The sequence below is a fragment of the Crotalus tigris genome, unplaced genomic scaffold (genome assembly GCF_016545835.1).
Source record: "Crotalus tigris isolate CLP2741 ecotype Arizona unplaced genomic scaffold, ASM1654583v1 scf7180000018371.15429387391:27106975, whole genome shotgun sequence".
Lineage (NCBI taxonomy): Eukaryota > Metazoa > Chordata > Lepidosauria > Squamata > Viperidae > Crotalus > Crotalus tigris.
Genome location: NW_024096970.1, coordinates 70,325 through 83,668, shown reverse-complemented (window position 1 = coordinate 83,668; position 13,344 = coordinate 70,325). Strand labels below are relative to the sequence as shown.

The 13,344-nt window shown below is 34.3% G+C and overlaps 1 protein-coding gene across 1 annotated transcript in view; it reads right to left on the bottom strand.

Annotated features, from left to right (window-relative positions):
- The window catches only part of GRIK2 (glutamate ionotropic receptor kainate type subunit 2), a gene marked incomplete at its 5' end in the record, with an annotated part of 311,327 nt that overhangs the window by 231,746 nt on the left and 66,237 nt on the right, over positions 1 to 13,344 (bottom strand). The window contains 3 exons of the mRNA XM_039351925.1: positions 1,588 to 1,701; positions 4,539 to 4,646; positions 6,686 to 6,829. Of these exons, the coding sequence (XP_039207859.1) occupies positions 1,588 to 1,701; positions 4,539 to 4,646; positions 6,686 to 6,829 (366 nt within the window). The remainder of the gene's footprint in view (positions 1 to 1,587; positions 1,702 to 4,538; positions 4,647 to 6,685; positions 6,830 to 13,344) is intronic.

The window sequence follows — 13,344 nt, the reverse complement described above, 5'->3', positions numbered from 1 at the left end:
CTATTTTAAAAAAGCTTGCATTATTTTTAAAAAATATAATTATAAACATAGTTTAAAAAATTAAAAATTAAAGCAGACAAAAAATATTCCATATTTTTATATGGAATCTACCCAGTTGGGCAAATGATCATTACCATTCTGAGTAAGACAAAAGGAGAAAATTGCTCAATTCAGAATTTAAATTGCAGGAAGAACAACTTTTATTTAGCACTTCTATTACAAGTTCAGATGTTACCTTTATGTTTTTAACACTGCATAAAAATGAATAGCTTAAGAAATGATTGGTGGTTGCAGTAGAAATCTGGCAAGAAAAATGTTTTTGCTTTTTTTATTTTCCCTGTGTGCCCTTCATCACACAATATTTATGTGCAATAGAATCATGTAAAATATTATTTATTTATATTAGGATAAAATGCACTGTTTCAAGTCATGTCATCTTGCTTACTCCTGCTCCAAGGGCAAATAAAAATAAAATAGCAAATAAACACAGTCTAAAGAGTCTTCATAAAATGTTTCAATTTTTATCTGTTTCAATCGAAAACGAGATGTATTTGAGCATGAAATAGCTTCTTTGGGCTCTCCATTTCAAATTTGAAACATTTCCACGATGACCTGACCAGCCCATTCCAAACATATGACAGCTATTTCAAGCTTGAAACACTTCTTTTGAACTCTAACTGAAATACTGAGTCTCTTAAATGTGGTAGGGAAAAAAAAATCAAACTGCATTTGATTAAATAAAAGTGCTGGAGTTAAACTTTTAAAAAGTCTGAATTTTTCTGCATTTAAGGAGTTAGTTTAGATGTACATTTCTTTTATTATTTAAATTGGAAACTAAATCTAAAATAAATATGAATGAGAAGTCTGAAAGAATCACTACTGCTTTTGGAAGGAATTTCTGTCCAGCTATGAAGACTGCTTGCATTAGAACTGCCAGGCTACTTCTAGCTTGCCTACAGTTGCAAGAGGGGAGGGGAAGGTTTGGAATGCACCAAAATGAAATTCTTTTTTTAACAACTGCCTGAGGATTAATTGGACAATGTGACCTGACCTGTCAGAGAATGGAGGGAAAGTTTTCTTATTTTAATTATCTTTTTCTTGCCATATTGCCAGAGCTGGTTTTCCATTCTTTAGTGCCGGTATGCTGTATCCAATAAAGTTTTGCATTAGAAATCGGAATAGCTCTGGTGTATTTACTTTGTTGGAATCCTTAGCTGGAACATTGAAAATTTCTTTGTTAAATTAATATTAATTGCATTTTAAAAATTATATACCCCTCCAACTGAAACTTTTTCCCCCAAAATCTAGCATGACAGATTCTGTCTAAATATACAAATGTTAAAAAATCACAAAAAAGTTAAATAATTAGTCAACTGAGATTATAGCACAGAAATTAAAATTGCTATCTTAATAGTTGAAGGTAAAATCCCATAGTTAATGAGATATTTCAGCTTATTCATTAATGAGTAATTGCTAAATAACTATGACATACAAATGCTGGTAATTATTATTTTATGCACTGTGACTTTCTGTAGTTTTCAACTATAGCTGAACTTCTGAAAACTAATTGCATGAGGAATAACTTACCAAAATAGTGGTTACAGTTAAGGAACGATTAGAAAGGGAATCAGTTATATTTGCTGGTTTTCCTTTTTGATTCTCAGTCATATTAAGGCCACTTGCAGGATCCCAGGTTCCAATCTAGAAAACAGGATAAGAACTTACATATCATGCATGGGTTATGTTTCATCCACTAGAAAAGAGAAATAATAAGACAAAATTAAAACTGCAAATTCTTTCTCCTATTCTCTTATGGTGCAATTTCAGTTATCATTTTCTTAGCAGCAGCTGGTCTAAAATGTGACTCACCGAATTATAAAATATATCTAGCAAAGTGTGGCATTTGGGGTAAAATGATGTATAGAATGTTGAGTGCTTAATTTTCCATTTAAATTCTATCCTCTAAAGTAAAAAAAATAGTAACAACAGCTTGGTATATTCTCCCCACCTATGTTATCTTTCACTGTAAACAAATCTATTCCTTTCTATTCTTCCCTGTGCTATGAAACTTCAGATGCACACACATAAAGATAACCTATAATCAGCTCTCATAAATTATATTTTGACAATCAACTGCATTCTTCCCTCCCAAGTCAGAAAAAAGTTATGAAGTGGAAACTCACTCCCACTCCCTTCTATTCAATCACAATTATCTGCTATTCTTAAAAATTGATGATTTGTGGCTGCCACTTCAATTTGTTCAGCAGTTGCCAGTTAAAGGTAGTACAAATTTTTGAAGACGAATGCATTTCAAAGAGGGGTGCCATTGTTTTAGGACTCGATATATTGCTTCAGAAACCATTTGGCCAAATTAAATTTTTACTTGGATTCTGACACCAAATTGGAAGAATGAAATGAATTCATTCTGACTCCTGGAAATCCAATTTCTGCTGGTAAGTTTAATAGCCAGTTGAAAAGCTTTGAGTGAATTACAGCAGCATTATTTTAAAAAAGTTTATTTAAAAATGGTTACTTTGGGGGTCTCTTCTGAAACCTATTGTGAACAAAAGGTATTTTAGAGAAGACATTTTACATTTTATTTCTTGTAGTTCCCTAAAACATATATGACCAGTTCCAACATATTATGCCCTTTGCTGTAATTGGATTACAATGCATTGATGCTAATTTTAACCAGAGTTATGTTTCTCCAGAAAATATTTAGCATGTTAGCACCACATCTTTTTGCAGTTACTTTGCTTAGCCTAAGTATTTTAATTCTAAAGCTGCCCCAAATGAAAAGTGTTGGCAGCCAATTGAACAATGATCCAGTAACACTAATTAATTCAACCAGTCAGAAATAGGTTATAATAAATTAAACAAGTATGGCTCCAAATGATAGAAGTATTCAGAATAGCTTCAGCTAACAAATAGAATTATAGAGCCAGAAATATATTTACTGTAAATCAGCACAAGGATATTAGCTAAAGCATCCCTGCCAGTTGAGGGTTTTAATGTAGAAAATAAATATTAATCTTAGTCTATAGATGACGTAATTTGAAGAACCATAGATTCACAGAGTTGGAAGGAATTTTAGAAGTCATCTAGTTACCATATTGTTATCATACCCCCCGCCCCCCCACACACACACCTTTAATTTTCTGTTTCTTTAGCTAAATATTCTCAGCAATTCCATTATTCCCTGATCATCCTCACAGCCCTTTTCAGGAATCTGTTCAAATTGGTCTAAATCTTGGGAATTCATCTGGATACAAGATTTGTGTCAAAGACAGGAAAAGGGTGTAGTGGGAAGATATCTAGGCAGGTCAGCAAACTTTTGGCACAATTGTCTACATTTGACATACATTTTGAGAATAGGGAGTAGGCTTTTTGTTTTTTCATAAAGCAAATTCTCGGACAAAAATGATCAACTGTTTAAATAGCAAATTCAAACAAAGAGAGGGAACCCTGTAGTTTGTGAATAAAGATAGTAAACAATGGAAGTTCCTCACTGCTATTGCTATTACCTCTTGAATCTTTAGGACATTTTTTTAAAAAATAGAGTGGCATACAAATCCTTTTGAACTTACGGCATTAATATATGCAGATGGTTATCATGAGGGAATGTAGATCTTTTCTTGGGAATGAGAAAGGAACGAGCAAACTGTTAAAGGGGACATTTCGGAAAAGATTGCTCAGTCCTGAGAAAGAGGGGCAAGTGAGAAAGAAACTCAAAATGGTTCTTTCTTCATTTTGGGGGCAGAGGGAGCAGACAGAAACTCTGACAGGCTTTAAAGCAGAGGTCGCCAATCTTTTGGGCACCAGGGACTGGTTCTCTGGAGAGAGGTTTTTCTGTGGACCGGAGTGTGTGTGGTTTTGTGTGCTGCCTGCATCTACAGATGGGGCTTTGCTTATTTGTGCAGACCAGTTGCTGGCATGCTGCGGCCCAGTAGTGGTCCACGGACTGGAGGTTGGGGACCCCTGCTTTAAAGGTTCTACTTGTCTATCTTATAACAATAAATCCCTACTGTGCCCGTTCATTAACCTGGCCTATCTCAAAGAGCTGACAGTTATATTACTGTACAGTTTCTATCAGTTCTTTGAGGTAGAACCAACCATATTAGCTCACTATATATTGTAAGGCTGTGAACATGGGATCTTGCAAATCTAAAAGTACATCTCTTACCTTACTTTTAAAATCTGGGAAGGGTTCCTGCTGAGACATTTGCCACACACCCATTTCCTACTGCCTAATCTTTGGCTCTCGTCTTCCAAGGTCATTCTCATGTACCATTACAGCTTCTATTACTTTGATATTAATAATGTACAAGTTTTATATCAATGTAATGACAGCCGTAGTTTTCTATATATAATTTGAAAGAAATGATCTGGCTACCACATTTTTTTTTTTTCAAAATAGCTTTTAAACAGGTAATGAAACTGTGAACTTTATATCCAGTAATTTAAATAAATTCATAAAGCAGAATGAGAAATATTATTCTTTTCGAATATTATCAGTTGTGAGGAAATAACTTAAGTACCTTTTCAAGACCTTCCTCCTTAAGACTAATGACATCTAAGTCAAAATCTGTCCTTAATCCATTGGTTTTGTTGAAAGTTATCCTGCCAGTGAGACCTTCCCAGTGAGCCTAAGAAAAATAAGGGAAAAAATAAATGTCAGCAGCAAGAAAGAGAGAAAGAGAAATGAATAAATTAATGACTCAAAATGGAAATATTAATTATTCACTAACTTTAATTCATTTTCCTCATAACTAATATATAAAAAAATACATCCAGTTTTTGGATTTCTGGCATTCTTTTGATAACTAAACTAACTTTTCTTTAATCCCTGCATACACTTCTCTCCATTCCTTTTCTCCCACTATATACCACTTGTTGACTAGGATGATCTTTGAAACATTTTCATTATTTTCTTATTTAAGATACAGGCATTTTTGTTGACTGTTGCTGTCTTTCAGTATATCTCCAGTTATGAGTTTTATAATAACATATTTTATCACATCGTGTAACACAGTCCTTATTGCATTCTCACAAAATATAGTATTAATCTCTAATATTCATTTTTGACTATGGAAAATTAAAAAAATATGAGTTTTGCCCTAGGTAGAATCCAGCACTGTCCTAGTAGTTTTCTGCTAGTTCAGGTGGATATTATTTTATTCCCTTCAAAGTATTCATAAGAAAAAAAGTAACTGCCTCTTGCCATTGCACCCCAGAAATAACTTTTGCTAACAAAAGCATCCAATTGGATTTAGCTGCCACTGTTCCTGTAGCAAGAAAAACAGAATAAATCAGGGTGCAACATGCAGAAATTTGCCCATAGTCATTCTATGAGAAATCATCAAGATTAAGTAAAAACTGCATCATAGAAATGGATTAGGAGTGGAAGAAAGGGAGTCATTACTTGTATTTAAATATATATGCAGCCAACTTCTTCTAAAGTTTCAAATAAGTGGAAATACAACCATGCCCTTCCAAAATGTGGTTGAAAGACCTCTGTTCCCATAAAATGAGTTATATAAAATGTTCTATATCTGCACAGTTATGATCATCGTAAGTTCATTTTAAAGCTCAATGCTTATTTTAGAAATATAGTCAGCTGCCAAAATAGGGGGAAGGAGGGAAAGGATCTAACATTATAAACACCTGACGACACATATAAGAAAATAACAAAGCTGGAAGAATTTCCATGCCCATACTAGTGGTCCACCTGCTAATTAACAGTCCTTGATTTGATCTGATATGAGGTCTTGTTCAGTTTCTGGAGACAGTTAGCCATTCCCTTTTTAAACTTTAAAAATTGCAGATTCCAATGCTTCTACTCTATTTGTCAAGATTGCCTTATAAAATACAGATAGTCCTTACTTACTTGGGACTGGCACCACTAGCATTAAGGGCTATGGTCCCTAAGTGGAAAATCACATTGCCACAAACAGGCTTACGAGCTTACTTCCCCTTCAGTCATTAAGTGAATCACCATGGGCATTAAGCAAAATATCCTGTGACCATGTCTTACAATTTTACTTCTGCATATTCTATTAACGCTGCTGGTTGTGAGCTGATAGTGAAGCACATAAATGGCAGTCATGTGACCACAGGACAGTGTGATAGTCATAAATGTGCACTGGTTGCAAAGGGCACAAATGATGATCACATGACTGTGGTATGCTGCAATGGTTATAAATGCAAGGACTGGTTGCAAGATTGTAATGTCAAGCAGTCACTAAAAGAGGAAGTTGATAAATGAGGACTATGCATAGAACATTGAGTTTAGGGTTGATCTGAATCCATAGTTTTCAGACCAGAAAAAACTAAATTCACACTGCTGAAAACAGCATCATGACAATTCCATGAACATTACATGTTAAAAGATTATCAGCACTTAATCTACTGCTTTAAAATGTCCATGTCCTATTTCTACATCTTATAATTAAGTAAAATTAATTATAATCTTATAATTAAGTAAAATTAATAAAATGTAGGGCATTTTAGTACAATGTAGGTCTTTCAGAAACTGGGGAGTGTACATTGAAAACATTTAGCACGAAAACAAAATTCAGCAGGGGAAAAAAATGAATTGAAAATGGAGCACACATCACAAAGCCAAAGCCATTTGGGCATGCTGAATTTCAAACTAACAAGGGAGCATACCTTGCTCCTGACTTACCTCTTTAATTAGATTCATAAAGCGGGTCCCAAACCTCCATGGTTTATGGCGATTACACTGTAATGAACTGACAGTCATCTGTGGAAACTGCTGGACAGCAACTGACACCACATGAACAGCATCATACATTAAAGCTGCATCTGTCTGAAATGAGAACACCATCAATGCTGTGAATATGACTCAGAGAAATTGCATCACAGCTAGACAAGGAAAAGCAAGGCATACTCTTTCCACCTTATCTTATGACAGAAGAAAGTGATAATATAGTTTTCTTATTAAGCAAATACATGATGATTAAATTATGTACTACAAGAAGTACACGTTTCATCTTCCTTTTTTTTCAGTAAGAAAAAAATGAGAGAAAGAATCCGATTTGAACTGTATGAGGGAATAAAAACATTTAAGACCTTATCCATTCCTTTCTGTCAGGTTGCTTTACTCCTCAATCGCTTTCTAAACGATATTTCTAAATTTTGTTTACATTCTTATTTTAGAACAATAAATTGAATGAAATTCTTCTTCAATAGATAGAGCTCGTGCTGGGATGGGATGATGCTTAATTTTAAGGATTTTATGCTACACTTTATATTTATCAGCATTCCCAGCAGAGGCACTTAAAGAAAACTCGAAGGATGATGCACTGTTCTCTTTGAGGCTTCATAATAAATTATATGTATGGATTTAATATTTTGTTTTCCACTGACATTGCATGTTTTTTTCTCTGTGCGTGTGAGTATGACTCTGCATCTCTTCTTAGAAGAAACAGTATCTTCTGTTCATTGACAAAATTAGTGAGCTGTGAAATGAATTAATTAACAATAGGAAGCCAAGAGATTACTGAATTTGTCATCACACAACACAACCACAGAGTTAACTTCTATAATGTCCTCCATACAAATTAATCCCAACTCACTCTACAATAAAACAAAACATTAAAATTGTAAAACCACTCTTAACTGCTAGAGACCATAAGCTGGTACTAAAAGAGATAACACGCGTTTAGATGTAAATGGGTCTCCCGTGGTGACATTTCCAAACTAAAAAGGGGAATAATTCTTCTGTTTAAAATGGGTTGTAGAACAACCTCATGCAGTGTTTAAAACACCTGGAGTTGCTCTCACATGATAGCTTTGTAAAAAACATCAGAGGCCCCAAAATGATTCACCAACTTATATTTCAAAGTGCTTTTAAGACTAATGCAAAACCATTGTGACAGCCAAGTATCTTTTGAATCCTGACATTACGATAGTGAACATGCTTTATGTAAGTGGAGATTCTAGAAGCAGCATTTTATGCAATTTAAATCACATTTTATGCAATTTAAAAGTTAGGAGACAAGCACAAAGTAACAATAACAACAAAAGATCCAAATCTTTCTAAAAGTCTCAGCTTCTTCCACCATACTACCTTAATGTACTATGCAGTAATAAATCCAGGTTCCAATGACAAATGTGGGAGATATTATATGCTCTGACAAAATTCTGCATCAGTTTGATTCAAATTCTGTGGCAAGAATGCTTCACTCTTCCACCGAAAATGCCTTCATTATGCAGTATATGTCTTGGGGGTCAAGATATATATTGTTCATATTTTATTTTTCACTTTTTCACACAAACCTATTTTCATGGACTACTTTAATAGATAAATAGGGAAAGAACATGCAGTAGATGCTGCTGCTAGGAGCAAGGAAGATTTTTTTTAAAAAAAAAAAAAAAGAATGTGGTCATGTACAGGTAGTGTTCGACTTATAACCACAACAAGTGAGACAGTTGCTAAGTGAATCTTGCTCCATTTTACAAGTTTTCTTGCCACAGTTGTTAAGTGAATCACTGCAATGGTAAGTTAGTAACCCGGTTGTTAAGTGAATTGGTTTCCCCATCAATTTTGCTGGTCAGAAGATTGCAAAAGGTGATCACATGACGCCGGGACACTGCAACTGTCATAAATAGAAGTCAGTTGCTGAGCATCTAAATTTGGATCACCTGGCCATAGGGATGCTGCAACAGTCATAAATCACTTTTTTTCGGTGCCGTTGTAACTCCGAACGGTCACTCAATGAAATGTTGTAAGTTGAGGACTATCTGTATTGCATTGGTAGCAGGAGAGAGAACAGTGCTTTCCCTCTGTTTCTCCTGGTGTTCTTGCTCCAACTACAGATAATTATTAAATTATGTTCTCCCAAACCCAGTTTTGTATAGCCAACAGCAAAAAACCTTGGGAAAAGGTTGCCTGAATTTTATCTAGAGAGATTGCTGGCTGGGCCTGCTGAGAAATGAAAAAGCTGAAAAGGTTTTATTCTTAAAGTAGCAGGTGGTAGTCAAGTGGACAAGGGGTGAAGTATACTTCATCAGAGTATCTTCCTGATGTAGATAGACATAGTTGACAAAAGGATTGTTTTCAATGGTCAGAGATAATTTGATTCATAAAAATAATTTAATAAAATTCTGAGGCTTTGAAACTCGATTTCCAAAGTCATCTGGCAGTATTGATTTTTCCCACCACATATTTTCCATATTAATTATACAACCTTGATATTGCTTCATTGTATTTCCAATGCTGTGGAGAAGTGTCAGTGTGCTATTTTATAAAAATTGCATTTTAAGGTTTCTGCTGAAAATTCCATAAAATAATGTCCTGTCAGCATAATGCAGGCAAGGATAACTGAACCAAGTCAGATTTTGAGAGAGCTGACTTCAAAAAAAGGCAAAAAATAGGGGGATTCTATGGATGGAAATCCTACAAGGGGAAACAAGTGCAGGGGGTTTGGAAAACTCTGAAAAATGAGAAAATAAAAGTCCAAATTAAAAAAAGAAAAAGAAAATGGAGAAAGAAAAATAAGACACTCTTGACAAGACAATTCACTTCATATAGATGAGTGCAGGATGTTTGGGAAACTCTGAAAAATGAGAAAATAAAGCCTCAAATAAAAACAAAATAGAGAAAGAAAAAAAGACAATTCACTTCATATACCGTAGATGAAATAAATATTCTACTCTATTCTGCTCTACTCTATTCCATTCTATTTTATTCTATTCTATTTTCTTTTTGAATTCTTTTGCTTCTTATTGTTTTTAGAAAACAAGCTTTATAAAACTCAATAAAATCAAATTTTAAAAATACAGATGAACTAATCCCAGGTAGCAAAATTAGAGCAATGTAAACATTTTTTGTAATTTCTGTTAATGGGTAAAGTAAATATACAATCAATCAGATTAATTATCAGATTAATAATTCAGACAGGTGAATGTTTAGTCTCTTCTTAAAAATCTCCAGTGATGGAGTGTCCACGATTGCTGGGGGTAAGCTGTTCCACTGGTTGATTGTCCTCACTGTCAGGAAGTTTTTCCTTAATTCCAGGTTGCTTCTTTCTTTGACCAGTTTCCAACCATTGTTTCCTGTCCTTCCCTCTGGGGCTTTGGTGAACAACCTGGCCCCTTCTGCCTTGTGGCAGCCCCTCAGATACTGAAACACTGCTATCTCTAGAAAAAAATTTTTGAGTAAGGGAAATGAATAATATGCATTCCATTGGATACTGGATTTATAGAATTACAGAATAAGAGAGTTGGAAGGGACCTTGGAAGTCTTCTAGTCCAACTCCCTGCTTAAGCAGGAGACTCTATATGATTCCAGCTAAATGGCTGTCCAATCTCTTATTTTACTCTTCATGTAAAAGAAATGCATTGCCTTGATTTACAAATGAAGGCATGATGGTTATTTATTTATTAGCACTATTTCATCTTGCACAATTAAAAGTGGCATAGATAGTACTCCCTCCTTTTATTTTCCTCGCAGCCATAATTCTGTGAGATGGATTTGTCTGAGAAAAAGTGACTTTATTATCTATATTCCTATCTGTCTGCCTGCCTGCCTGCCTGCCTGCCTGCCTGCCTGCCTGTAGGTCTGTCTATCTAATTCATCATAATGATATGTTGAATGCAGAAGTCATGGGATAAATAATCTCTTCTAATGAAAAATGCCAAATTTGCAACATATATAAGTATAGTTTAGAACTGACTACATCAATAGTCCACTTGATGTACAAAATATACTATTTAATAGATTTCTGTCGTGTTATTGAAACTCATCCTTCAGGGATAATGTTGGATAACACAAAATGTATGAATATTAGTTATGCATTCATTATGAAAATTAATCTCTTGAAAGACTATAAAGAAAGCACAACCCAATTTGTTTGCTGGAATTAGATAACACAGACTTGTTACAATTTCAACTTTCAGCTTTCTGCATATAGTACAGTACTGAAAAAGCCATTAGCTAGCTGTTAACCCCTCTAGCAGATAAGAATTCATGTTGATTAATTGTTTCTAGATTCAACTGAGATATTACACAAATCGTCAAAGTGGTTGTTTGCTTTAATGGAGATTTTAAGTGCCTACATAAAGTCCTTCAAATGACTAAGTGCTGCCACTTTGCCTTAGTTGACAAAACTGCTTCTGTACATGGACAAAAGCTATTGGAGAGCTCGATCAGATGATTGAGGCTCAAATATTCATCAAGACAAAGAAAAGAGCCTCTTTAAGAGACTAGAAAAATGTCAAGAAGGAATAATATACTTCTGTAAGAAAAAAGCACTTTCTTAAGTTGTGTTAGCCCCCCCCCCCCCCAGGAGAGGAAACTAGAAAACAACTTCACAGGAAGACCAGAGAGGGGCTATAAATGACAGAATTTTGATTATGCTCCCCTCCTTCCAGTGAATCAAGGAGACACTTGCATGAGCCACTTCCAAATATTATTTTGTTTCTCAAGATTTTCTCCTTTTGCCTTGGTAAAGGTTCTTGCTTATTTTTGTCAAAATCATCTCCTTTACTCTCTACAGGCAGGTCACATATGCTATATATTGAAATTATATTACTTGTATCAATGGTTCACTTCAATTAAACTAAGACAAAAGTATTACAGTACTACAGTATTATATTGTGTAATATCTTCCTGGTTGTTTTCAGTGGATTAATTTATAACAAAATGTTTGAAGTTAGTATTTGTTTGAAGTTAACATTTTCTCAATTTATCAATTCTAATAAAATTAAGCCAAATGTTGTCTGAAAATTAAAAAGAATATACTTTTGAATATATATTTGTACTTTAGTGAAATTCAGTGATAACTATGGTTTGTTGTTGCTATTTTTTTCAAGTCACTAAACTTTTGGCAAAAATAGATTTAAAAAAAAAAAATGTTAGAGTAACTTTCCTGATACAGGTTTCTGGTAAGCTCTGTCATAGCAACATAATATTTATATTTCTATAATCAGATTAGGTAAGAACATACTGCCCAGAGATAAAGCAATTCAATAGCAGTTCCTACCATATCATTGTGACAATATACATTAAAAGAAATCATAGTCTGAAAGCACAGACAAAATAAATTTGTTTAATTGCAGCACAATATCTTTGATATTTTGGATTATGTGCCATCAAGTTGTTTTCAATGTTTAATAAACACATATATAGATTTTTCTCTATGATGGTCTTTCTCTAACTTGGTTCTTCAATTCATTGCCACTGTAAATGATTCCTTCTATCTAGCTCTGTTTGCCATTTTCTTCTCTTTCCTTCCACATTTCCCAACATTAGATCCTTCTCCAGAGAGTTAGGTCTTTGAGTACAAAGTAATTTGAGCTTGGATTTGTTTGATGATTCACCAGTTTGTTTTCTTACTTGTCCAGAGTATTGTCCAAAGTTCAAAAATGTCAATATTATTCCTATCTTGCTTCCACTTTTACTTTCATAGACTGTAATAGGGAATATAGTGGCGTGCAAACTTCTGGTTTTTGTAGATATAAACACATCACATTTGAATATCTTTTCCAATGACTTCACGGATTCTATATCAAGTGCTAGGCTGCAGAATATTTTTTGACTGCTTGTTTCTTTATTGTTGATAATTGATTTTGAAAGGCAGGATCGCTATCCACCACTTTGGGAATGCTGTACTGTCAGTCCTATGACTTGGGAAGATCTGGAGTTGCCAGCAGTCTAGAGTATACTTCAATGCCATTAGTATATTGAAAAAGCATCATGAAAGCCTATGAAACACCTTCAGATTTAATTTATACTTAACCCAATCCAGGTGAAGTTGTTTTGAGTTGATTTCTCAAACTTCCTACTTTCCCAGGTGTCAAGTTATGTAACAGCATTACATCTTCCTCCTTTTTTGTATGAACCCCCACATTCCATCATAGTTCCTGTCCTTCATACCACCTTTCTTCCCAATCTGTTTCTGTTCCCCAAATTTCTTATACTAGATTGGAAACCTGAGACTACAGGCCATTCATGCCATTGTATATGCATCATCTTCCTTTACCAAATTGTTTCCTTTGTAGTGCCAGATAAAGAGGGATCCTCTGGTGTCCTACCTTCCATCTCTACCTGCTTCTGTAAATTCTAATTATCCACAGTATTGTTTCCAGTGGCTATGATAGATATAGAGATTTGTATAAATCATGGACATTCTTGCCCATTCCTGTTTACGCCTGCTCTTCACTCCATTTTTGCCAATTAAATGTTTTGATGCTTAATAAATATAAAGCTTTTTTTCCCCTAGCTGTATTGAGTGGTGCACATGCATTGACTAGAAGTTGCTGAATACAAACTAATCTTGAAATTTCACCCACAATAATTTTCCAACATTCATTTCATTT